The following is a 27,541-nucleotide window of genomic DNA, read 5'->3' as shown; positions in this document are numbered from 1 at the left end:
TGTCTAGTAGACCTTAAACTGTGTAAATGCCATTAAAACACCAGACATATGGGAAAAAACAACCAATTTAATTCGTACCAAAAATACTGTACCGGAATTTATACAGATGTATTTACACAGTAAATATATTTGGGCTAACACAATCATAAGAAATGTGGATGATTAAGTTAAAGATCAAAGTTACATTTCAGGAGATCTTTAGTTAAAAATAACAGTGAACGAGTGCTGTACAGTGTTTATGTGCTAAGGTGTAAATCTGTAGCCAAGACTACCAGTGCTAGAGAAATTAAATGGTTACAGACTTGATTTTATCTAGTTGTTCTAAGACATTTGAAGGGCTCTTTACCCTACTAAGTGGAATACTGCTATCACATAGTATTATAACACAGTACAAAAAAGACATTAGAGAAAATAAATGATCAGTGTCCTGCACTGATAGACCATGCCATTTGTTATCTGCGAAAGAGCAAATGCTTTGGTTCTGAAAGGCCTTTTTTCACAAAGGCAGAAATGTATTACAGATATTCTGAGAACTTGGTTCTGTCTCAAGTGTGAGACATTAGTTTAAGTGCCTTCAGAAAGAATGATCAAACTTTGCATTTGCCCAAAGGCCTCCTGTACTTAGGGCACTTTTTAGAAACAGTCTTTGGAAAAGGATTTTCTGGGAATATTCACAGATATGTGGGTATTCATCATGGATATCAATGAATATGGAATATTGACAAGGAAATATGGATAATGGATCACACTGGTCTATTAAAAATGCATTTGAATTATAACTGTACTTGTAGATAGTTCCCAGTGTAAAAGTTGAAAATCTATCATGTTTACAGTCCTAATTCATTTCCTCCTTTACAGTATCAAATTGAATAAGTATGGCGGTTTTCCAAGCACAACACCCTGAAGCTCAGTCAGTTTTAGAAAGAGTGTTACACTTGTAGAAAATACAGATTTTATGCTGCTACATTTCAAGGATCAATACAGTATCTCGACTAGGGCTCATCTGATAATATTTCAGGCACAAGGTCTGTTAAAAACCTTACAGTGTATTTCTTCTTCCTATGCAAACACAGGTTATCTGTATTGTTTATTCTGTGTGGTTTAGATCTTAGATACAGTTAAATCATTAAAACAGACCCTCCCAGCATCATAATAATAGTTGTACATCACATTCAAACACCGAGTCTAAATACAAATGTTAAAAAGGGGAAATCTGTTTTTGGATCAGAATGTGCTGCATCACTCTCATACATAGTTTTAGTCATGTATACAGTTATTATGCGTTCTGTGTAAATGGTCCTGGAGCTACCAAATGTGATTTATGTAAGTCATGAGTCTTGTGAGCCCAAATGGCAGTTAGAATCAATGTGTCCAAGTGGATCAGAAAGAATAATCATGTTCAGATGGAACTGATAACCATTCCAGATTTACAATCTCATATACAGGGAAATTTTCTTCTGCTGAGAGGTATCCTGGATCATGGTGTGTGGATACACTAGATACTTGAAGGCAGGCATCTCCAGCCTAGATTCTGACGGGCCTCTGTTCAACAGGTCTTCTAGATCACCATTAATTCATCAACTCTTAAAGGTTTAGAACTAAACTATAGGTCTGTTTGGGATCAGTTGCATATGGAGTGTTAAATCAAGCAATTTACAGAGAAAACTCTCAAGGATAGGAGTCACCTTAATCCAACTTGGTTTCATTATTCAATAACTTGAACAATAAGAACAGTTCAATAAGAAAAGAAAGTGGTGATTTAGAGTTAACTTTAAATGTGGATTAGGATGCTACAGGGTCACTGCTGAAATCCAGGGTATCTGAAGATAATTGCTGGTTGAGCTACTGACTAGTTCATGAACATTACTGCACTTTCTGAGATATTGAAAAAATATATCAGATTCCCTTTTCCTGAATATTGGTTGCACAATGATAGATTATAAAAAACGGGAAATACTGTCTTTAAACAAAAACTGCTACATGACCCACTCATTGTGTATTCTAATGCATTATTTTCCTGAGATGAAATTATACCTTTGAGTTCTGGTCCTTTTGTTGAAAGACTGCAAAAAAAAAAGCTGTAAAGGTTTACAGTATTAGCAGAGCATAGCATGGATTTCACAGCAGAAATAAGTGTTACTTGGTAATCTGAGTTGGAAGAGTGCAAAAAACTCAAAATCCAACTGGGTCTTCTTGCAGTGTGAAGGACTGCAGTTAATTAATATTTAAAGGAATAAGTTTGGTTTTCCATAGTTTGAAGAATATGTCGTTTTGAAAATACTTTACTTATATTGTAACAAGATTGCCTGACTGTAAAAAAATAGGGTTGGAAGACCTTGATAAAAACTGAGAACATGCCCAGGAAAGGATGAGGTCACAAAACTGAGGCTAGAATGTTAAAATTAGCACCAGTACAAAAAACATGAACTGTTACACATCCTTTTGCACAGAAAGTCTCTTGTGTTGTTGCTCCCTTCAGATAGCGGTGTTCTTATCGGTAATTATTGGACGTAGGACAACCAAAGAAATCCACTCCAATCTGACGTGGGTATCCATCCAGGACCTTCACTGTCACAGGATCAAACTTCCAGTACTGCCTTCCTTGCAGAAAATGGGCATAGCCTGAAAAGGAACAGAAAATCAGCAGACAAACTCAAAGACTCACCAGCTGCCCGCAAAGGAACAGTGTGTTATCTCCACGTTCCAGTTTTGCTTCTTATCGCATTTCCTAAAACATGTCCTGCCTACGTAGGTGTTGTTCATGCTATGCTGATGTGCCAGATAGCTAAGAACAGAAAACAATTTTCTCAGAAACTCAGATTTTTTTCCTAAGAATTATTTTTTGTTTCTGTATCTGAACTTAGTGCTTTGGCTGCCTCCTTCCCTGACATTCTTACCTCTGGCATGGAAACACATCGAGAGCTCAGCTGCCCCCCTGACATTCCTGTTTACTGTGTCCCAGCTTTGAGGAAGAAGTCTGCTTGCGCCTATACTAGGGTTAGCAACTTGCTCTGGCTGTTTCATTTTACGTATAGCACTTCTGACTATATTTAATAGGATTGAATAGTTATCGTATAGATTAAGGTTTATAATTCTATAAAGTTTGAACTGAAACATTTTGAAACAGGTCCACAAGAGCCACTGTGTGCTCTGGATTGCATTTCCTCCTGTGTTATTCATTACACAAAATAAAAGCAATTAATTGTGTCATTAAATGGGATTAGCTCTTTCCTCAGGTTGTTTGAAAAGATCTCTAAAAGTGTTTTTTTAGGGATGCAGTTTGGATCGTGAGCTGGAGAGCAGGGAGGAGGTCCTACCATAGCTGTCCTGAAAGGCGGCATCAATGCTCGTAGGGACGCCCCTCCAGTCCGCTAAGCTGCGTGGGTAGACCATGTCCACACGGTTGGCTGTCGGGTTGAAGCGCCAGTAGCTGCTGCCCTTGAAGAAGTAGGTCTTCTTGTTCTTGTCTTCGCCCCACATCAGGGCGGCCTGGATGTTAGAGATGGGCAGCCCCAGACTACTCACTGAGTCTGGGCCAGTGATCGGCTTCTCCCCATCATACACCCAGTAGTTATGACCTGAAGACAGACCACAAACGTAGTCAATCTTTTTTGCGCTCTCTTTCCTGCAAAAGCCTACAGTGACTCGTTAATTCAGTCATAGTTACAGTACGTGTTACATCATTTTTAAAACATGACATTTTCATACAGAAGTAAATTGTCAAGCGTGACCCCTGCCACTTATTAGTAATTTTTGTGACGTTTGTCAAGAAATACAGTTCCCGGTTTTGGGTCCAAGTTATTGGGTCTTAGTGCTAATGATTACTTTGAGCCACAGTAAGTAATTCAAGGGAACTGGGACCTGAAAATATAAACTCTTAGCTCATTTCAAACTGATAATATTTAATTTCAATCAACTCAATAAAACTGCACTGTGAAGAATTCACCTCACGGCTATTGTTTTTCCTGATATTACACATGAGTGTGATGCATTTTATTAAAGTACAAACTTAAGTTTACTGAACCTTGCAGAAACCTCAACGGCATGTTACATGAAATATTATGTGATGACATCCCTGATAAAATACATGAGCTATTATGTGTTCCAGAGTAAAAAAAACTAAAGCAGACCTCTGATCATGTAACAGGTGTTGTGCTCTGTGGAATATTACTGTATTTGATTTACTTCTAGATCGTGACTTGCATTTTTGGAAAGTAGAGTCCAAAAAATCTATTATCACTATTGTATATCTGAAGAAAATGCAAATGAAATTAATGAAAAGTTTAAAAATGTATAAATATACTGAACATTGAAATAAACTGCTGTGCATATACAGTATAAATCCATTGAAAAATTAAGCATACGGATTCTGGATAGTGATTACGTGCTTTGGCCTCGTTTTGATTGATTGGTTATGACTTACTGAATGTGATGGTTGTGCCCTACTGGCTAGACTGGACCTTCTCAAACATCTGTAGAATGGGCTAGGACAACGTGGCATCCAAGGTTCAGAGACCATTAAGACAAGACAGATGGTTCAAAAAACCTAAGCAAAATATCATAGCAGCTGCATCATAATGCAGAGCAGGCAATTGAGAAATTCAGTTTTGTTTTAACCAATTTTGCAATTATTGAATTTGACTACTGTATATGACTACATTTATATGACTGATACCCAAAGGACTTCTCTAAAGTGTTATTTTTAAAATCTTAAACATTGTGAAACAGTTCTCCATCTTGTGGATTTTAAATATACCATTAAATCTAGCTTAAGTTAAGCATCATGACCACAGTTTTGAGTCTCTTGAATATAGGAAAATTGTGAAAGAGGTATAATGATTTAGGTAATAATGCTCTGGAATAAAAAAAAAACAGTCCTGGCTCAAACTACAGACAGAGATTTTAAGTCTGACTTCATAACACACTATAAGCATCCCCTTCTTTTTGACTACATAAAATATTATGTTTTTTTAGAAAACTTCAATCTAGTAATATAATTTGAAACCATTATGTGGAATTTAGTGTAAGGAAGCTACTTATCTGTAATAAAACTTTGGCTGTCTGACAGGTCAAAATAGTTTTACAACATAAAACAGAGTACTTGTAAGGAACAAAGGATTGGCACACCTGCAGATTCTAACATTTTAATTAGACCTCGTTTTTTAGATCTTATTGTTTTCTATGATTTACAGTATCCAAATAAACACGAGAAAGTTTGGTTCAAAGCTGTCTGGCATCTTTGAAAAGTTGGGCTTGGGGGGCAGGGCATTTCCTTCTCCACCTGAAGCTTGCCCGATCTTGCCCTCTTACAAACAACCTCCAGCTACAAGAGACGGGCTGCTGCCCACCTTGAAAGAACCAAATATTGCCGGAGCCGTCTTCAAAGGCCGCGTCGACGCGGTCTGGAATTCCCCTCCAGTGGCGCGATGCCAGGGCGGGGTACCCTTCCTGCAGCCGCCCGGCCCGGATGCGCCACACGTAGCGGGACTTGAAGAAGAAGAGCTCGCCCCGGATCATGGACACGGCGTCGAAGTCCGTGTCACAGGCGTTCGGCTGGGGAGAGACCAAGGAAGCCCACTCCAATGTCAATCAGGTGAGGAGAGACTGAATGGTCCTGTAGTTGGGAGTGTTTTTGGTCTTTGTCTTCTAGCACTTCCTCGTTTCTTCAGTTCTGACTGTTTAACGTCTATGTTAGGTGTGCCTTTTTATTGGCATTAATCTGTCGAGATTGGCATGCTCTTAGGTACTGCTTGAAGATGTCCATAAAAGGACAGAGGAGCTCCAGGATAAGGGCTGATCACTGCAAATGCTGTGTGCAGGAAGCTGTTTTCTAGATGAAAAGATAGACAGCTCAGCTTCCTGGAATTCTGCCTGCTGAGTTTGCATGTAGCTTCTGAAACCGTATGAGGGAGCAGTTGTCTTCTGTAATTTGTGTCTCAGATTTACTTTATATTACCTGGACTGAAGATGGATTGGAAGGTGAGATTAAAGCTGACATTTCGTATGTGTTGTATTAAACCTACAGCATGAACCTCCCTATAGTTTTTTAAAATTATTTTAAAGTTAGCACATGTAACGATGCAGGTTCTTGGTAGGAGCCACGGCGAATACCGTCAAAGTTAACCCCCAGTTTGAGGGGGTGGAGGTACCAGTGTAGGTCAGCAAAAGGGGGGAAAAACAAAAAAAGGGGAAAATGAAAAAAGAAAAATGCACCACTTGGAAGAGCGGCATCCAGACTGGTCTATCCCTGTTTAGTGGGACCCACACTGCAGAAAAAGTAGAGTGAAGCCAAAAATAGGACAAAATTCAACCTGCCCCAGTGAATCCTCACACCGGGACAGAAGAAAAGAAAAATAAGCAGCAATGCAGCCTCAACGTTCTCTTCACGATCCTTGCTGGGACTGTCCCTGTAATATTATCCCCTTGCAGGGTTTCAGGGCTGGGGTCCTGCTTGCTTGTCCCTCCGGGAAAGTGCTCAGTGTGTCTTAAAAGGTCTCCCCAGCTGCGGCTCGTCCTAAATTAGCCAGGTCTGCTGTGGTTGCTAAAGCAATCTGTCGCCCTTAATCCAGGGCTCTGCATCTACACTGGACACACCCCATGTAATGCCACACACACCAATCTCAAGATAGGCTTACTTACCTACACACAATGACTGTGGTCTTAGTGACCCTGGGATTTAAGCACCTGTACTTCTCAAATGCTAATAGTCCTGTCATATGGCCACTCACTGTAGTGACGATGATCTCGTTGGTCATAGTGGTGGACTGGGGCTCACTGTATTGGCGCGGGCCGTAGAGGTACTGAATGCCTTGCTTGTCATCGTCACTGAGCGCCAGGGGGTAGGAGAAGCTGTAGAAGGGTGACATCACCGCACCAGGCACAAGAGAATGTTGCAGACCCAGGACGTGGCCAAACTCATGGGCAGCCACCTGCAGCAGGTCCGTTCCTGGCAGCAGGCAGAAAGATGAAGTGTCATGTTTTCGCTGACTTGCCTTACCAGAACTTGACGAGACAGGTATATGTTTTTGTGCCCATGCAGAGTGGCTTTAGATCATTGAAGTGAGGGGGAGAAAATTAAAATATATACTTTTTCTGTCAATGGTAGACAGCTCAGGGCTTTTGCTGTCTGCTTGTGCACCTTGATGTTGTTAGTGCTGATGTTTTAAGATTCTTTTGGAACACATGTTACTTTGAGTCACGTGTATGCTTGTTTTGATTTGGAGTGAGTCACAGTGTAAAAATTTCAAAAAGAAAAGCTTCGTGGCCCACCTAGAGAGACACGGATAATGTTCCTCATCTTTTCTTTGACAGAAATTCCTCTTTCTTTTTTCTTTGAATGATGATTAGATTGCATTCAGGAAAGGTCATAACACTGGGCTGTATCTCCACACACCTGGGTCATTTTACAGAATAACCCGTGTGGTGTTTCAACACTGCAGCTACTTTAAGGGTGGGTGCTGCACATGTGTCAGAAACTAACAAGCCCATGCAATACAGTATGCCTCAATACGATCTTTTGGGGATTAGCTAGTTGAGATTATGTTGGGATCATTTATGTACGAGTGGCCGAGCACAAGAGTTCAAATGAAGACACAAGTGCAAACACTCATATCGTAGTGAGCTCTAAATTGCAACACATTTGCTTTGCAGAATGTGCTCCTGATATGCATGCTTTTTTGAATGTTGCCAAGACCCCACACTCACCCATACTGTTGCCGACTGTCCAGGTCTCATCATAGTCAAAGTGGATGTCGCCTTCTCTGTGCGTTCGGGGAAAGAAGGCATGGGCCAGGATTCCACCTGGGCCGTCGAAAGGGAGGTTGTCTCCATGCCAGTATCTGGGGGTACAGTCAGTGGACAGGCTGGACGGTTAGAAATCACTGGGAGATATCAATACGCCTGGGCCTTGCTCTTGCCTTTTCCATTTATGAGCACTTTTTCTCAAGCAAGATCTCTTTTTCTTGTCCTAATCTGGAACAAAATGTGTCTTGCTTCCATTTAAGTATAATTTTTATATAATTTGAACTCTTTGAATGTGAAGTTCAAGTCCATATCTTGGGTGCAGTAGCAGTTGGATGAAAAAAGGTAGACCATATACTGTATATAAGCATATCAGAGTACAGAACAGTGAATACATATACTAATGAATATTTTATTCTTTCATTTCATCTGTTTTAAAACTCCTAACTGAAGCACAAATTTTACTCTTTTTAGTTGTGAAAATATTTTCCATGCCCATATACAGTACACTGCATTATATAAACAGTCACTTCGTCCCAATGTAGTTTCATTTGTCTTAAAATTATAAACAATGCACACACGTTGTTTAAATCAAAGTTGAATGTTCAACCTGAACACTGTAATGGGTGGAAGATGTTAAATGTTAACAGAAACTGCAAAGAAAAATAAAAAACCTATGGTACTGTTAGTAAGAGTTGGGATACAGTATTAATCCTAAAATCCTCCACATCTTTCAGGTGGTGAAGTGATTTCTCACGTTTCCACTTGACATGTTGTGTAGCAGGGCTAATGGTGCATAACGGCAGTTGTTTGTCATTCAGGTGAGTGATGGGTCAAGTACAGTAGATCTCCTACTATATGTAAAATGCTTGGGGATCATGAAACACACAGTTAAAATACAAGGAATTATTGTATCGTATTGATTTACCAATCATTGTTTCTATTTCTAGATTTGTACCTGAATGTTTTAATTTAATCCAATAATTTCAGCATCATTTGCCAAGTATTATAAAGCCGTGAAAATCCCCCCATTTTTTAAACCTGGTTTTTACATAAAAGTTTGGTCTGCAGCTGTGAAATTCCAGTATTTAGCAGTAGCAAGGTACTTAAAAATATCAATAGCTCTTGGTAGGAAAAACAGTAATTTCTTACATGGAAACCTGACATAATTGCTTTAAATGCTGTTACGTGTATATCACCCATTTGCTGTGTAAGCGGCATGGCAGGAAACATTTAGAATGTCTTTTATGTTGTCCTCAAGTTAGTGCCTTTTTGTTCACAGTTTTGCATTAGCAACACATTAATGCACATTTGCAAAATTGGCGTTTCCCTTAAAGTGTAGTTATATCAGCAAAAAGCTAGTTGGTGAAATTGCCCAGAAAGCCTCGTTAGGAGTAGGCAGAGATCCAGACCATCATCTGAAATAACGGGGCCGACGCATATAAACAAGCACTGCTGGCCTGTTCCATTTTCAAAGTGACAAATTCCCCAACATACTCACTTTGATGCTGCCACAAGCACCCTTTAGGCATGCATAAACTCATCAGTTTAGCAATTTTTGGCACACACTCACACAAGGTTTTCAAGATGAGGCGATAAGAGTATTTTGGAATAAAACAAATCTGAGATCGTGCAGAATTCCTTTTAACAGGTTCTTTTTTCCCCACTTAAATACCAGGACTAGTTCCGGACCACATGTGGATCACTAATCCATTTTAAGCAACATCATACTTACTGTACATTATCTCACGAGAAAGAGTGGCCTTTTCAAGCTATTCTTTTGCATTTTTAATGCATGATGGGAAAAGTAGCGGTGACAGAGGGGTTTGTGGGTAAGTCTTCCAGCAGTTTTCTGCAATATCTCTTGACGCAATATGTATTTGCTTGTGAAAGTATTGAACCGGGACAGCGTAGTTAATATGTCTGATGTACCAGATAAATTCATTTTAGAGAAGGGAAGTGTAAAAAATGCTGTGTCAGTCCAGTTTGTAACATCATCTCAACTCTATTTCATTTTATCGTTATAATTCCAGGTTCCCTTAATTTCCTGATATTATTGTTTCAGAAACCTGCGGTACTGCATGCTAATGAGAGACAGATCTAAACTCCATCACATATTACAGCATATACAAATTCAATAAAACAGCCAGCTTGTTATTAATCTAAAATACAAAGGGTTTGAATAAAATGCACTACTTTCATTCTATTTGAATATTTGTTGCACATAGCTGAGTTGTGTTAAGATCTGGTTTAAGGTGAAACATTAGAAAATGAAGGCTCTTTAGTAGGTCAATTCCCTCCTAGCAGATAAAAGTTTTGGAGAAATGAACAATACTTCCCAGTTTATTTTCTCAGTATTTATTTCAGTCCTCTAAGAAGTAGCTCCTCGGCCACAGCACCAACAGTTCAAAGTGTTCTGAAACATGCATAAGCTGTTCCAGAGCTGTCACAATCTTAGATAAACATTGCGGATGCCAGAAGTGTGAGGCAGCCTTGGCTTTTCAGCCGAGAAATATTCCTATCCGATTGCTTTACATCTCTGAGTCGCTGTCCAATGAAAACAAACGAGTGTGACATGCACACAGCCAGCACTGGTGTGTGCATTCAACCCTTGGAAGGTTTTTGTTTTTGAACTCTCTGCCAAGGATAATAAACAACTGCATTTTTCTGAAAAGGCACGCCAAACCCTTCTTTCAAGCCACTTCAAGCCATTTCTTCTGCTTGGTACCATTTTGATACCTGCTTCCTCCGACGTGCTGTTCAGCAGCTTTGGGCTGGGACAATGATTTGTTGCGCAACACCAATAAGATTTCTCGGGGTTTCACCTTACCTTGTGAAGTCAATGATGATGTCAGCCCTCCCGCTGGTGACCTCTGTAAAGGTCAGTGGGGTGACTTCACTCCACACCCTCAGAGCCTCTTGGAATGCCTGCCGCACCTTTTCTTTGTCCATCTGCCAGGGGAAGCGCATGATCCTGGGCAACACAGGGACAAGAGTCATTCCTGCTCTTTAAAGGATAACTGTGTACGGTTAGGCTGTAGGAACTGAAATCTCTTTAATCTTGAATGGAGGATACCACGATTTGCCTTGATATGAGTATTTAAAACTGTGCAGAGTATTTGCATTCAATCCAGGGGTCTAACAGAGGACGAATATTGAAACACTGACTCTTAAGACACAAATGGAAATAGAAAGGATCTACATTGAGGACTCAAAACAGGAAGACTCTTCACTAAAAAGAGTTGTGGGTATCAGGAAGCCTTTTAAAAAAAGCTGAGGTATTTTAATCAACAATCAAATGAAGCAAATCAGCGAAGTGAGGCAAAAGGCCTTCTCTTGGTTGTGAAATTATTTAGTTTTTGCTCTAACCCTGCCGGTTTTGAAATTGCCAGTTGTATTCTTCACAAATTGAGAGGGGGATGAGGAAGTAAGGGGTGATTTCACAGACTTGCCCACCTTAGAGATGCTCGCCACAGGCCCCCACAGCCCACAGCAGAGACTGAGCACTGACTGAAGGAGGTATTTACCTCGTTGAGGTGAGCACCCTAGAGGCTGGAGGAGTTGTCCGCCTTTGGCCCTTGACTAATCCCACGCTACCCTCTGCGGAGATCAGCCACGACTCCTGGGCAACAGAGCTCAGCCTGCACTTAGACAAGCACCTTTTCCAGTCAAGCCACTCAAGGGGCCCCATTCGTATCCTTTCATATGGTCTTACACAAATGCAACCACCATCAGTGTGGCTGCAAGTTTCCTGAAGACAGGAGAATTGAGGTCTTCACCCAGTCTAACCCTGAGACTCTGGCAGATCGAGCGTACATGATAAACTGCTTTGTCTTCCAAGGACTCTTGACAGGTGTAGCAATGATCTTGGTGTTGTGAAACCCAGGCTAACTGTCTTTATTTTGCTCTCAGCAGCACCTAATTCCTGTGCCACACAGTTAGGCTGGCAGGATAAAACAGACAACAAAGTAGACTATTGGGGGGATTAGAAAGAAAATGGGCCAGTCACACAATTCAAACAACTTTCCGTGCTGGGCTGTAATACCTGACATATAGCTAAAAGCAACTAGCAAAAAATCCTTTTCATTATGGGAAACATTTTTCAACTTTGCAACCCACAGCATGTGTGTCAGAGCAAAAAAAGATATGATATGCCTTCTGTTCTGAATCAGCCTTTTGTTTTTCAGTTGTGCAAAGCGGAGTTACAGTACTTCCTTTGGGCAGTCAGTCTTTATTGGGAGATAACGAAACGCAGATGTACTCTAATCCACTTAATTTTTAAAAAGTAAATCTCAAGGAAGAAAACCCTTCTTTTTCTGGTTTTTAAACTACACTGAGACTCACTTTAACTAGGGTGATACTGATAAAATACAGAACGTCTGTTTGAATCATTTAAAGAAATTAAAAGAAAAAATCTTCTGTTCAAATGGCCCTCAAATCAGGGTGAGAGCAGGAGAGCCTAAAACCTCCATTCAATTTCAACAAAGTTAACTGTCCCTCAATGGATCAGTAATTAATTAAATGATTCAGATGTTAAAGATCACTTAGTTAAGGAGACTTTCTGTGAAACATAATGAAAATGCCTACTTGCCTTGCAATATTTACTTACCATTTATAATAATACATTTTCACTATTGTAATGTTCAGACATTAAAAAAAACCATTTTACTGCAATTTAATGTTGACTTGCACAAAATCAGAAATTATAGCAGTCCCCTCCTCCAGATGATCACTAAACACAGAAACCTGAGATTATTCATGGCTAAGGGAGATTGGTAGGTCTGAACTGAAAACAGGTGAAGCTTTTGAGTAGGACTGAGTAGAAAAAGCCACAACAAATGAAGTGTTTTGAACATCATTCATTCCAGATTTATCTTGGCCTTTGAAGAACACTAAAGGTGTTCATCTGTAAAGCAGTTGCCAGTTGGTTCTAATTATAATGCATTACTCACAGAGGTTGAAACATTTGTCACTTCTAGTCACTATTGAAACCCTATAATGTGGCTGCTTTTGGGGTCTACCGGTCACACAGCTGTTAAGGATTGGTAGAACAGCAAGAACACACAATTCTTGCTATGGGCATTTCTTTCTGCATTACCAACCTCTGTTCAGACACCTGTGTGACTTATAAACCTTGACCTCTCTTTCATGCACAACACAGAATGACTTCAAGCTCTCTGCTGTACAGTGCATACTGTTATAAAAGGAGCTCATACCAAAACGCCTGACTGTCATTTTGCAAAAGAAATGCAAAAGAACACTATTCTAGTCTATAATGTGGTATTCTTCCACATTGGAACAGCCTGCGAATACATGGACGGATCTGGCTTTATGCATCCTTGGGTACATGGAGTGAAAAGATGTTTGTAATAGAACAGCCAGAAAACTTAGCTGATGTTTTCTCCCATTTGGTCCTATTTTCTTTATTCGTACCTTATTAATCTCACTTTTATTGTTAGGATTTTTATGGGAGGGATAAAGGACAAGTTCTCACTGTCGTCCTTCCCGTTGTTCTGCACATCTGCAAGCCCAAACTGGGACACTGCCCTCACTCACCTGCGCAACCACAGAGCTTTCTAAAGATGCATGCTGGGACAGATTTATGACCACAGACACTCAGGCTCTTGTTAACTTGTGGGTTTCTATTGGAGTGGTTTTCCACAGCTATTCCACTCTGAAGAACTGTCATTAACAAAAGGAGCTCTAAGACGGAGAAAAACCAGCCCACACAATAACCTTTTGACAACCTGCAGTCTGTCATCAAATACTACGGTGTAAAGAATCTACTGATCGCCCTTTACAGTGTACGTCTTTGCTTCTTTTCAAGTAGATATACTTTAGAAATACAGCAAAGTATTAGTTCAGTTGCAGGAATGCAAATGATCAATGTTTCCAAAAACATGATACCTCTCTTATATTACATCAGGTTGTCTATGACTTGATACGGCTGTTTTGTCTTAGCTCTTGTAGTATACAAGTATTTTGAACAATTGATGTCAGAGTATTATAGTTCTGAAATAAATAAAATAAAAATGAGTTTCAGTCTACATAGCTTAGTGCAGGAAGTGTGCCTGAGGCTCCTTTTCTTTTACTGAGAGTGTTTGGATACCCTAATTTACTGCATAAATACCGGTATGTTCTTGGCAGCCATGAGAGTCAGATGGCAACATGTATTTAAATAAATATTGCTCCCTCCTCTACAGTATGTTTCTCCTTTGCATAATTCTGCATTTTCCTTTTTTCATGCAAAGCCACAGTGCATCTATTAAGTTGTTTTTTTACATTTCCAAGAGCTCAAGAAGCGACCCTTGTGCTCGATTTTAAAACATGAAGCACACCTCCAACATGTAATGCTTATAGTTAAATATCAAAACACTTCCCAAATGATGTAATTATGCTAGTAACATTTTCCAGCAAATACCTGCAACTCTTCTTCTCTGTTGATGCATACATTAAAACTGGAGCCATATGGACTGTTCAATTACTCTAAATTGTGTCCAGCCGTCTGAAGACTTTTCCATCTCTATACAAACTGCACAGAAGTCCCAATACTGCTGTTAAGAGACCTTCTGTGACTTTTAAGAGGTTTTAATTCTCTTTTCTGTACCTGTCAGTTCATTGAAGAACACTGGAGGATGTCAGGCTGATGTTATAAGTAGTAACTGGATGTTCTGCATTTTGTTCCTGAGCACTGCAATGTATACAGATGAACAAAAGTGCATGTGAAATACAAACCAGAACAACACACACTTGTGACTAAGTGTATCTCGGCACACATTAGCATAGATGTGGCAATGTTGTGCCTCTTAAGGCTTGATATGTACAGTCCTCCCTAAGACTCAGAGCAGATGGTTTATAAAAACCAACCACAAGGTACTGTACCAGAGTTTCCACAGGCAAGTGAGAAAGGAATGAGCCATGAGGATGCTATCATGTAAGATAGCAGACCAGAAGCTTTCGTGCTGAACCCTCACAGAGGCTACAGTGGAGGAGCTCTCGAGCAGCAGGATACTGCAGCTCAGAGGCTGCGATCTGGTGAGAGAGATGGACAGAATACTGATAGAGGGTGGGCGCTCAGGATTGTCACATTCCTTTCAAGGTTGACATCTTTATGACTACTTGGCACAAGTATAAAGAAAACCTTCTTCTAAATGAGCAGTAGCCTGGGTGGTCTAACTTGTGGAATCATTAATTATTTGATGCATACAGTGTATCAAAAAGGACTAGTGTGATTAAAGATTTAATTTTTTTTTTCTTTGCTTCCTATTGTGCAAAAAAAAAAAATCCTCCTGCAGCTTTTGTAGCAGCATGGGTATAAGCAGTGAACGAGACTGTCCTGACAGCTTTGGAATGCCTGTATAGTGCTCTGCTCACTCTTGCTGTACAAACAGAAACACCAAGGAGAACCACAGTGGGCAATGGTGCATCAGGAGGTGCCTTCCACGGAGCTCTGATGCCAGCAGTTTAAGTCATGATGTGACCTGCCACATCATGTCCATCACGCCCGTCTACTCTCCCAATAACTGTTCTAACGTTATCGTCTTTAGTCAATTATCTGATCTGTCTAAATTTCTCATTAAATCCTTTGTTGCTCTGAACCGCTGACAATGACAATGCTGTCCACGGGCCCACTCACCTGATTACTGTCCTTTCTGCTTGGAAAACTGTGTTCCATGTAATAAATGAAACCCAACTGACTTTCACACTACCTATCTTGAAATTTAAACATTGTGTCTGAGAGGTTACTGTGCTTTAAAGATACGTTGTGTTTCTTTTCAAATACGTGCCATAATGTTCTTAAAACCCCCCTGTAGAGCTCTCTCCTCTGAAGTATTTCATTTATTGTGGCAAAATCTGAAACTGGCAGATGTTTCATGTTCATGCAACATCTAGTGAAAAATAGATAAGGTAACGGAACAGCCTTTTCAATAGCTGCTGTTGCATGAATAAACGGGAGACGTGAAATGTCCGAAGCCCAGTGGCTTGGGCCTTTTTAAGGCGCGCTTGCTTCAGGACATGTCTGCTGGCTTCTTACTTGTAAGTCAAGTCCGTCTTCTCCCAGCGGCCCCCGAAAAGCACAAATCGCTTCTGCCGTGGGTGGCCGCCGTGTGCTCCTCTATGCGCGGGGTAATCGGGGACACCACAGCGGGGCCTCTTCCAAAACGCCGAGCCGTTGCCAGGCAGGGCTGTGCTGCCCAGGCCTCCTTTGCCGCTGGCTATGTCCTTCAGCGTCTCCTGGGAGTGGTGCAGCCGCCCTCTTTTCTTCATGTTGTAGAAGCGGGATTTCTGGAGCCATTCCTAAGACACAAAATGGAGTCAGGTGACGGGCGCCCATGGGGCAAACTCTTCTCACAACACATGAGCAGCACTGTGAGGAGAAAAATAAGGGGTCATGTGAGCCGTAACCAGCAAGGAGCAGCCCTCCCCTCAGAAATTCTTCTCTAAACATGCAAGGATTGTTTATTCAACAGCGGTGTAAGACAGTAATTCAGCTTCCTTTCCACGGGAATGCTTCAACAGCCCCATGCTTGCAGGATCGCATACCCTCACATTCATTAACACACTCAATTTCCTTCACAGAATCTGAGGAAATACTTCAGCTAATTGACTGGGAAGAAAACAAACTGCAAAAGAGCAAAATGCCACTTACTGGCAGTCCTGTGATGCTGATTTTTCGCATGTTTATTTTTTTTTCTTTGGGCCTCTGTGAACTTTAGGACACTTGTTTTAAAAGAAAAATGAAAGCTTCTGCTTCTCAACACCAACGGGAAAATTAAAAGCTGCAACTGAGTGATGTTCTTGGTCATAAAAAAAGGTCTTGAAAACCCAATTAATACAGCTCTTTGTTATGTATTACAGATTTCCTTCTTGAATCATTCACATTATCTTGTGAATAATGTACATTCACAAGAAAGAAATCTGTCAGTGTTTTCATAATAGTTTAAAATAAGGATCAATATCACAAGCATAGGATAAGTTTTTGTACATTTATACATTTTATTTCTATTCTAACTGTGTTGTTCTGCTAAAGAGACAGTACTACTGCCCATTGACTGTACATTTTTTACCACTGTTTTTGTCATTATTGTATTTCTCAGGTTCCAGCTTGAACTGCAACTGCATTTAGGAAATAACCTTTCTAGCTCAGAGAGCACCTCTGTGGTTGTGATAAAAAACTATAGTTGAAAGCAAGTCGAAATATTATAATACAATATCAATAACACAAGAGTGCTTGGTGTAACACCAGTGTCCTGATAAACGTTCACTTAGGCTTTACAATCTGGCCTGCCTATAGCTTCCTCTTCATTCCACTGGTAATGGAACTTCTCACTTCTCCACCTGATGTGCAGAATGGCAGCCACACATCACCCAGTTGGGTGGCACACTTCAGTGGTGCATAAAGTGGATTCCTTCCTGTATATAAAGACTTCGCGGTTCTATGGAATGTGAAGCGTTATATAAATGCAATCCATTATTTCTTATTTTGTTTGACTTCAAAACCTCTTCTATTGATAAGCACAAGCACTGTGACAGCAACGATTGCTGAAAGAATATACAATAAACGCAAACTGTATGTGTCTGAATGCCCAAATCCCTCTCTGGCTCAGGTCCCATGCTGGGAGTAGCTAAGAAAGTTACAGTTATGAGCTTTGTTTTTCACTGTTTTGACTTGCTTCACTGTTCAATGCCATGAGCCTAATGCTTTAAGGGAGGGAGATGTTTAGATAATCTCTCTTTTAAAGTAACCATGAAACAACATGTTTTATAGCATAATTTGATACCGACTGCTTAGGATAATTTGTTTTCCAAACAGAAGCATACAAGAGCTAGATATAATACCCATGTCTCAGCTGAAACAGAACTTGAAAAACAGAAGCAGCAGATTATCGCAAATTCTCCAAATGGTTGAATTTTGTTGATCCAGAGGTATCTTTTTTGTATTTCTCCTTATCCCAGAAAGGATTACTGGATTGCAAAGAGACAAGCACAATAGCTGATGTGCTTTGTTAATGCCAACCTTTACAACATATGAGGATATCATGTTTGTAATGTTGTGAGTTATATACAGTATATGCAGTCATAAAGTCTGTGTTTACTGTATACAGCAGCTTGAATTATTGGCAGACTTTATTGGAATGCTCTATTCCAACAATGTTAGCAAATAATAATAATAATAATTAAGTTTAAAGATTTAAATATTTTGTTTAACTCTTGTAAATATTTAAAAATTCTACAACTGTGTGAGGCGTTCATGTAATGCAACATTTGTAGAAATAATGAACAAGTATTTAATAAACTTTGATATGACATCAAGGTGTGAAGTAATGATTAGGGCTCTGGACCTGTAAAGAGAGGCTCAGGGCTTCCAGTCTCATGGGAGTGCACTGCTTGCTGTATCCTTGAGCAAAGCACTTAACCCAGAATGCTCCTGCACAGTGCCACTGGACCACAAATTCATTTGAGTTATGGTTTCCATATGGTTATGGTCTTGGTAATTCATTTGGATAATGAGCTCAGCTAAATCAATAACAAAAGTGATTTAATATAGTGGAGACAACCAAAGCACACCAGGAACAATGTAAGATAAAATTGATTTGTGACAGCATCATAATAGCAAAGAGAATAGAATGGCAATGGATTGAATGTGGAGTGGCACATTGGGACAGTGGTTAGCGTTGCTGCCTTGCAGTGCTGAGGCCTGGTGTCTGCATGGAGTTTGCATATTCTCCCTGTGTTCACATGAGTTTACTCTGGGAACTCCGGTTTCCTCCTACAGTCCACAGATATATTGGCTTCTGGAAAAATGAACCCTGGTGTGAGTGTGTGCCCTGTGAGGGACTGGTGTCCGTTACTTGCCAGCAGAGACTTCGGCTCTCCCCTGAGGCCCTGTACTGGAAAGACGTTTAGAAAATGGGTGGATGGATGGCTTGGACATGCTGAAAGAAGAACTGATAATCGATGAATGATGCAAGTAAAGAATCAAATTCCAAGATACAGAACATAGATCAAGAAATGAAACCAGTGGATCTGCAGATGTAAAATGGTCAGGGACAGCCAATGGACAGATGGCCATTGAAGATGATTATGATTATGTAGGAACTTATAATTACTATGTTTATAACTACGCTGCGTCCTTTACAAATAGAGCAAAGAGGATTTTTGCTTTTTATGACCAGTTTGGTCTACACGAACGTAAGGAAGACTGGGAGTAATCTCAGATCCCATTAATACCTCAGATGGCTGTTTTCCGTATGGTAGCTCTACAGGAATTGAACTTGGCTGCTTGTCAATAAACAGAAAGCAGGTTATGACAGAATTAATAGCAGAGAGCAGAAAAATGCAGCGACGTGTCTAAGACTAGCAGAGAAACGTGGGTTTGATAATGGAACAAGGAAGAATATTGTTTCTTAGCCTGTTTATGGATTGTAGGTTTTGTCCTTTCTCTCTGTCCCCTCCATTTTCTGGAATCTAGACTTGAGTATGCACATTGTCAAGCTTGTTCTGTATTGCTAAAGAATGTTTATTGTAGTGCTATACATCAGTAGACTATAATGTACGACATTTTATCCAAAGGAATGTGGAAAATGATAGAGCCCAAAAAAGAACAGAAAACATTAAGTTCTCTTTATCAGTCATTAATGGTCTGATAGCTTTGCATGTCTTTTTTCTCAGCTTCCAATGATCCATTTAGCTCAGACAGCACAAGTGAAGAGCAATTAGAATGCCTCAGCAGAACAGATTCCCAGCATGTCAAAGGTTAAAAGCACGAGTAACAACTTGACCTTGAGTAAAAAAGCTACCCTGGAGCCAAGAAGCTGAAAATATTTCTGGTACAAAGAGCCAAAAAAACAAAACAAAAAGCAAAACAAATCAAACATTTACGCAATTTGCATAACTTACAAGTTAAAGAAGATCTTTCCTCAACTTGCCTACCTCAGTTAAACACAGAACTTTCAAAGTTACAGGAGATCTATGGGTATGATTTCTTGTTTTAGGGTAATATTGTTTGAATGTTATCTTAGGGTTCTGTTGGTCAGAGTTACATGGTTATAAAATGTTGCTCAAAAAACTGTAATACCAGTTATATTGGAAAGTGTGGAAAGCAGAATAATTCGTTTTCAAAATCTTACAAATTTACCAGATGATTGCAAACGTTTTCTCTCCTAAATATTACACATGGTTTCCGATCTGTTAAACTGTCTTTATTCTGTCCAGATTATATTATCAGAGTAAATCAGTAGTATTTTACACAGAGATACCTGCCATATAATTTCAGTAAATATTACCTGCTTATTCACCTGCTATTGTGTTCTTTCTTTTGGTAGGATGGAGGGTGTGCTTTGATATAACTTTATTTCCTCCTCTGTAAATATGATACATGAGTGCTAAGTGCAGTGAATTGGGTCTTTTACAGTACTTCACTGTTAAGAGTGGTCCACAGGGAGCATCACATCAGGGATGAACAAACATACCCTCACATCTGTTAGGATATATAGGTGCCACTGCCTAAGGTGTTTGAGACTCATTGACAGGACCATAAGGAAGAACCATATGGTTAAGTGCTTAAGAACGGGTTACAAGGCATTTCCTGGCTCTGGTATTAACATGAGCAAGTTACTAAGCTTACTGAGGTCTGTTCTTCAGTGGAACAGTACAACTGAGGTGTTTCCCACCTCCCAAACACACACAAGTTAGGCTTGACAGATTGCATGAAGCCCTGGTACACAGCTCCAGTCCTGGGGGGGTCACATTGTCTGGAGGGTTTTGTTCCACCTCCACTCTTGATGACCTAACTGAGGTTATCATTATGCTAATTGGGCCAATTTCTGAAGGTGTTCAGCTGTTGAAGGGGCTGCGGTTGTGTGCCTATCCTCTATGTTGACCCCCCAGGGTTTATTTCAATGTGGAAGGTGGCAGGGCTCTGCTCTTCATTAGCTGCCCCTGTTCAGAGTGGCTTTGCTGTCTCTGTGCCTCTCTGTGCAGCTGAGCCTAAGGGACACCACAAGGACAGACGGGTGGATTTTCAGGGTTTGACACAGCAGGTGAATGAAACATGGTGGCAAACCTTATCTCTATAAGAGGGCTTGGGTCCATTTTCTTAATGGATCATTAGTGACAGCTACAGTATGTATTGAGCACCAGTCACTACAGTCATTTTTTCTGCTTTTGTATACTGTAAAACACCAAAGGCATAAATTTGAAAAGATTAATTAGCTGGTAGCAGTGGATTCTGTATCTACCTCCCATGTCACCACAGGGGAACAGAGAAGAGTTACAGAGTCTGATTACAGACTCAGCATGACACGGTATTGTACTTTGGATTTGCATGTTCTTACATGAGTCTGCAGTAAAAAATCTTTTATAGGAAACTGAAGAGCAGTGAGATCTCAAGAGACACATTTCTCCGCAGCTTCTGGAAAATATTTTAAGTGACTGAATTAAACTTGAAATTATGAGCAGGTGAGAATTACAATTAATAATTTATTGGCTATTCTGAGAAAAAGTGAAAAAAGGCATCTCGTGCAGAAACACATCTAGGTTGTGGTTACTGTGATGGCAGGAATTGAGCATATTAGGAGAATCCAACAGAACAGTAGAGTGTCAAATTAAACATGTCAGCACAAGGTGCCTTTACAAGTATTTATCTTTTTGGCAGACACTACTTAATTCAGAATAACGTGACATGCACATTTGAAAATTTGCTTCTGCACTAACAGCGAAGGCCTTGTAAGGTCATGCATTGCCAACTATTTTATCATTTCAGACCCATTCTCAGCATACTCGTGTCATCCCTAAATCATTGTGCTATCAGTTTTTGGCAAGAGCCCAAAACAGATCAAACAGCTGGAATTTTGCAGAAACTGAATGGTGAATCAAGGCACAGAGACACTTATTCACACTATGATTTTATTCACACATTCAGGTCAGGTATTTAATCTCACCTTTTTGTTAATTAAAGTTCATACTAATTGCATTTTATAAAGACGCTAATTTATATGTTGTTTGTCCTGTTTGAGCAATTGTGCTTTGGGGAAGCATGCAATTTATGGTCACAGAACTTCACACAAGTTTCACTATATGATTATTTTACAGTATTAAACTTGATATGAGTTATGCGAGTAAATAAAATCATTTCTAAATAGGACTGAGCAGAATTTCTACAATTTCTACAATTTCGGCGAGAACAAAAAATAACATTTGAGTCGGTGCTGAAATCTTTCAGAAGATAATAAATATAAAAAATGAAGTGGGGACACCAAAAGCTAGTGAATATATATTGTATATACAGTGTGGGCAAAGGAAACAGAAAACAGCTGTCTAAGAACACTTTGCTGCTCCAACTAAAGTGTGAGCTGATAAGGAAAAAAGAGGATATCTGAGAGCCTCCTGAAATCTCCCTCTTCTTAAGTCACCTGAGGAAAGGCAGAAGTTCAAAGTGGATATTGGTTACAGGGTGTTTCAGTCACATGAGGTGATCTCTGTTGTGTGAACCACTGTTAGGGGTAAATGAGGTTGTCAATCTGCCTTAAGAGTGCTGCTTTGGTTGTGCTGTTTACAGGCAAAATATCCTCCTCAAACCCTGGGACTCCTATCTGTGAATCAGTCTGATTGCAATCAGCAGCCCTGCTAAATTCTCCTCATTCTTGTCCACAACATACAATACAGTATCTGTTGCTTAAGCCCATTTAGGTTTCAGGATAAATATAACTTGTAAGCCATCACCTCAAAGCAGGCTGTGAAAGGAACTGTCATCACCTGTGGCCCATAGTTTCAGTGTGGGTACACAGGCCATCAGCAAGCCTTGCTTTGTGTCGGGGAGACGTCTCTTACATGCAAAGCAAACAATGGGGACAACACTTCCGACATACTATTAATCAGCTGCGGAAGTGATACTGTAGCTATAAAGAACCATTCACCTTCCAGAAGAGGCATGAAGAAAAATGCTACACAGTATAGATAGGTTTCTTATGCATCAAACTAGGTCAGTAGAATCTGTGCCTCAGTTACCTATACAGGTATTTAGTTGCCTGAAAATGGTCATTTAACCATGAACTCACAGCACTTGATTTAATTCCCTTAATCCAGAAGATTTAATAATAAGCCCAGAGCCTTGCCTCTTGACTCTTTGTGAAGGAGCATTTCTTGAAAGGGACATAGAAGAAATATCGATTGATATACATGGATAAGTAAATGATATACTTTGGGGACTACAGTACCAAATCATCACCCCTTCCCTTAATCAGCCTTTGCCTTGTATGCCAAAGTATGAACTTCTTCTATAGTATTTTCTTTTTACCTTGATTGTCATTTTCATTGTAGCTCCTCATTTTGTGTAAACTGCAGGTGCACAGGTGACTGAGTAATGAAAGTTTTGCTTCCACCGAGTCTACTAGAGGTAAAAGAGAGGCCTTCCAGTAATGGAGAGAAAACCTTCGACTGTGCTGTTTTTGTAACCTTTAAATTGTTCCAGAGATATCTATGCTTATCTTTTTTTTGTACTCTAAATGTCAGGTTAGAATTTTGCAAAAACATGTATTTGCAGCACAAACGTTACGAATTGCTGCTCTAGGCTCAACAGGACCAAGCATGTGCTTTCTGGAAATCCGTTTGGAGCAGATTTGAGCAACTACAAAGGAAGTGGTGAACATAAATCCAGCCAATGCAGAACATCATCACAACCCGCTAGAACTGATGACTCGACCCAGTAATAGTTTTATACCGTCAAATATCAAATCCACTTCATAGCTGCCAATACCCAGAACAGACAAAGATAAACCCATTTTAGCAAAACTGTACATATATGCAACAATCTAATAATTCAATACTATTCAACTGGTTTGTGTATGTGTATCTATACACATGTGGCATACACTTCATCGCAATGTAACTGGATTTGTACTGGAACCAAATGAGTTGAATTGCCTGCTCTACTTTATCCTCATTCTTGGGTTTTAATGTGATGGAGTTATAAGCCTTCTGTGATGTCAAGGCCAACACCAGATTGAACTCCACTTTGTGTTTGTAATTTAGAACAATTGAAATTATATACTGTACAAATGTGGTGTTCTTACATTTGATACCCACAAATCTAAATGTACGAATACCTACAGGTATGATAATTGAACCTGAAAGCCAGAAAAGGGGAGCTATAAAGGCTTTTCAGCTTCCATCTCAATGTAGGTTTTTAGTCCAGTCTGGCAGATCAGCAAACCAGTGGGAAAAGTGACTGCCACTTCTGTCTTACTGGGATATCAGCTATCTTGAAGCTATCTTAACAGCTAGCTTTCTTCATTGCTCTCCAGTGGAAAACAGCCTCCCTGTATACCTTACACCAAATACCACAGCTGACTTGTCCCTGCCTGCACGGTCTAAAAAGGATCTCATCTCAAATGAGGAAAAAGCCAACTGCACTGCAGATTTAGGTTTCCACTCAGAACTCTGAACGCCATGAAAAAAACAAAGTTGCAGGTGTTTGTCCTTTTATGTTTAGAACAGAATAGACTATAACAACTACCAGGAGGGTTTTGTATCTTCTGTTATTTATAATACTGTAGCTTAGTAAGGGACAGGACAAGGCTTGTATCCTCGCAGTGACAACAATCTGATAACATTTCTGGATTTGTTTCTCTTTGGGTTTTGTTGACACTTTATTTTGGAGAGTTGGAGACTATGGGCTTATTTTATCACAGCAACTGCCATTCCACACAGCGAGAAATGGATTACCCCTGACGTGCTCCCTAAACTGAAACTAGATTACTAACTATTCTTCTGCTGAAGTGTCATTTGCAGTACATCACTCTCAGAGAAGGTCTGATCTGTAATTGCTTTTTTATATCAGGAGTGCTGGAAAGTCGGCCAGTAAGCACATTGTGTCCAGGGGTCTTTACAGTGGGCATAACACAATAGGATCAAATCCAGAGAAAATAGCCATCCCTTTAAAATCAGGCTGAGGGCCTGTAAAATGATAAAGTCTCACCAGTGGGGGTCTTGGGGTCACAAGTCTATACCCTTCGGCTCTGCCTTTGACATTTCATTACTTGCAGCTTGAGATGCTACATATAAAACTGGTTTTACAACTGAACCCTAGGTCACATGCTCTTGAAACAGCTGCATGGTTTTGTATTACAGTACATGTTTACAATATTGTATCTTCGGAATAGATTTTCTGTTTCTTAGGTTAGTACTCCCATGTAGGTAAACATGCTTATTTTTCCCGTCTCTGGTGGTGGGAACAATAATATAATGCACGGAAGTGTAACGAGAGTTGAAACGCAGCACGCTGTGGGAAATATCGGCAATGACCTCAGCCATTGCCGGCTCCTCAGTGCTAATTTGAGCCCCTGGCTGTCGACATGAAAGGCAGGAGACGGCGGCGGATCAGTACACTTATTATGGGAAACTGCACCAGCTAAGGTGCGCGACGTTTTTTGAGGTCAAGATCGGTGGTAAAAATTCAAATTCAAGAATACTTTCAGAATTTCGCAGTTTCGTTCAAAACGTCGGTTTTGACATCCCGAGAACGTCTTGTGATATAACAAAAATACCATCCACCTGGCTTTCCTCGCTACTTCTGTTACATGTCCCTCAGCTTTAAGAAAGCACATTTAGCCAAGCACACACAAAATACGAACCCCCGAGGCAGTGAGTGAATGCAGAAGAGATAAATCAAAAACTTCTTCACTGTGGTCTTTACTACTTTTTTGCCTAGTTACATATCAAGTTACTAAAGACAGTAATGTTTAGCAGAATTTTATCATCTCACACAAAGCGTCCTAAAATCCATTCTGACTTCAGCATTATTTTTAATATATGATCTTCAATAGGAATAGTAGCATGGGTGTATTTCTCCTGTCCACATTATATGAATGCGCTCTAATGTCGATCTAAAATGACACTTCTACGAGTCATTTTATATAAGCCTTCAAACTCAAATGAAATCCAGTGAAGGTTTCTGACTCACAGGTGAACAGTACCTTTTTCTTGACAACCTGGAACTACAAGATCGAATGCTGCACGCGAGAATGCGCCTATTCTTTCTTGAAAGATTATGTTTCCGTTCAAGACCGTTCTGAAGAAAAGTTCAGTGCCAGGTGAACTCCAGTTGTTAAATAGAAACTGTCTTTATACAGTAGTAATTGCGTTTCGCTGGTATGTTGCAGGCTTACTTCTAATCAGTTCTGTACCATCACTTATTTTCTGCTCATCACGGCTTTTTTCTCGATAGCTGGTCGTCTTCTTGCAGCCTGAAAATGCTATCCTCCCTCCTGCCCTTTTTTTTTAACAATATTTGGATGTGCCTTGCACATACCCGTACCGCCTTCTCGAATACATAAAGCAATCTTAGGATTCAGCTTGGGAACAAAAGACAAACGCTATAACATTTAACCGAGTCATAAGTAAAAAGCCGCACCAGTAATGAACGCGGTCACCGTGCTTCAGAAGCCCTGAGAGGAATACTGTGCTTATCATTAACCGTTTCAGCAACGACAGACTTATACAAGAGTAACTTGTTTTTGTATCCCGCTGGTGGATAAACACGCAATAAAGATAGCCGACAGCTGCTTGCCATTACAGTATATATCGATGCCTTCTTTTTCTAGTGATGACACTACACAAAACATGCTTTTTCGGATGGTTTTATAACTTTAATGGTTATTTTAGAGGGTAGTGTCAGGTCGCTTGAAAACAAGGAGAAAAGCTAAGGAAATACCCTTTTCTGGAAGCAAATTCGTTCCACGTCGATTCAATAATAAAAAAAAAACACTGTCCACGGGAGACCCCCATCTCTGTGAAAATACATCTATACGTGCTGCATACATGTATACATTTTAAACCATATTCATCTCAATGACTTCGATGCGCACTGGAGATAGCGTGTTGATCAGTCCTCAGATAATGAGAAGCTAACCAGAAACGAAGGAGCAAGAACGTGTTGGGAGAATGGGAAGGAAACTGCATTTTCACTCACCCCTGCTGCTTTGTACCTGTTGGTGCCTTTCCCCTCGGTAACTGGCAGAGAATGAGCGCAAAGAGGCAAGGCGAGCACGCCCGCCAGGAGCAGAGGGGACAGCATCTTCCTCTCGTCCAGCGGGGCAGAAGGAGCGAGCAGCCTGCTCGGGAGCGAGTGAGTGACGGAGGGATGTCCAGGAGGGGGTTTATAGTCTCTCTGATTCCTTTGTTCTCTTTCTTCAAATTACACTTTTTTTTTTATGGGCTGGAGTGACAGTTTCACCAACTGCCACGTGACTTTGAACTCCTTGGCGCTGCACGGCTGCGGATTCAGCGCTTTTCCAGAGGGGAGGAAAGAGCGATTTGAATTCCGTGCTTACAGCAACTAAGGGGTGCAGATGATTGTTTTACAACTAGAACTAAAGTACTGGGAGCGATGAAACGAGAAATTAGAACGTATTTGACATCTAGCCTATTATTAAGAGGCTGTATATCTTGCCTGTCTATTGTAAAGGTGAAGCAGGGAAAATCGGTGAGATTGTCTTCTGCTCAGCCACGGAAAAAATCTGATTCAGCTTTTAGAAAACGTCTATTATGATGACTCCCTCAAAGGCATATTAAAGTGTCTTTGGATATACACAAGTGTTCAAATAAAATATAGTGGCTAAAGTTTATTTCTCTCTATGGTAAAATATACAAGCACAGTAAACCATTGTAAGCATAGTCAACTACATCACACCATGGTTTTACTGTGGTCAAGTTGTTAAATTTATGGTAAACCACAATGAGTCATACCAGAAGCATTACTATGAAATTTTGCCTTCTATCTACCACAGTAATTGTAGTAAAT

The 27,541-nt window shown here is 40.1% G+C and overlaps 1 protein-coding gene across 1 annotated transcript; it reads right to left on the bottom strand.

Annotated features, from left to right (window-relative positions):
* Positions 1-47: 47 nt before the first annotated feature.
* On the bottom strand, positions 48-27,026 carry mmp11b (matrix metallopeptidase 11b). The gene is made up of 8 exons (XM_088618337.1): positions 26,711-27,026; positions 15,776-16,038; positions 10,571-10,714; positions 7,705-7,838; positions 6,729-6,946; positions 5,349-5,553; positions 3,318-3,578; positions 48-2,622 (listed from the first exon to the last, which is right to left on the bottom strand). Exons 1-8 carry the CDS (start codon positions 26,813-26,815, stop codon positions 2,492-2,494), a joined length of 1,461 nt encoding a protein of 486 aa, XP_088474463.1. The 5' UTR covers positions 26,816-27,026; the 3' UTR covers positions 48-2,491.
* Positions 27,027-27,541: the final 515 nt, after the last annotated feature.

The sequence above is a fragment of the Lepisosteus platostomus genome, chromosome 24, assembly GCF_059453375.1.
Source record: "Lepisosteus platostomus isolate fLepPlt1 chromosome 24, fLepPlt1.hap1, whole genome shotgun sequence".
NCBI lineage: Eukaryota > Metazoa > Chordata > Actinopteri > Semionotiformes > Lepisosteidae > Lepisosteus > Lepisosteus platostomus.
Note: the sequence above shows the minus strand (reverse complement) of the source record. Positions and strands in the feature narration are given on the sequence as shown.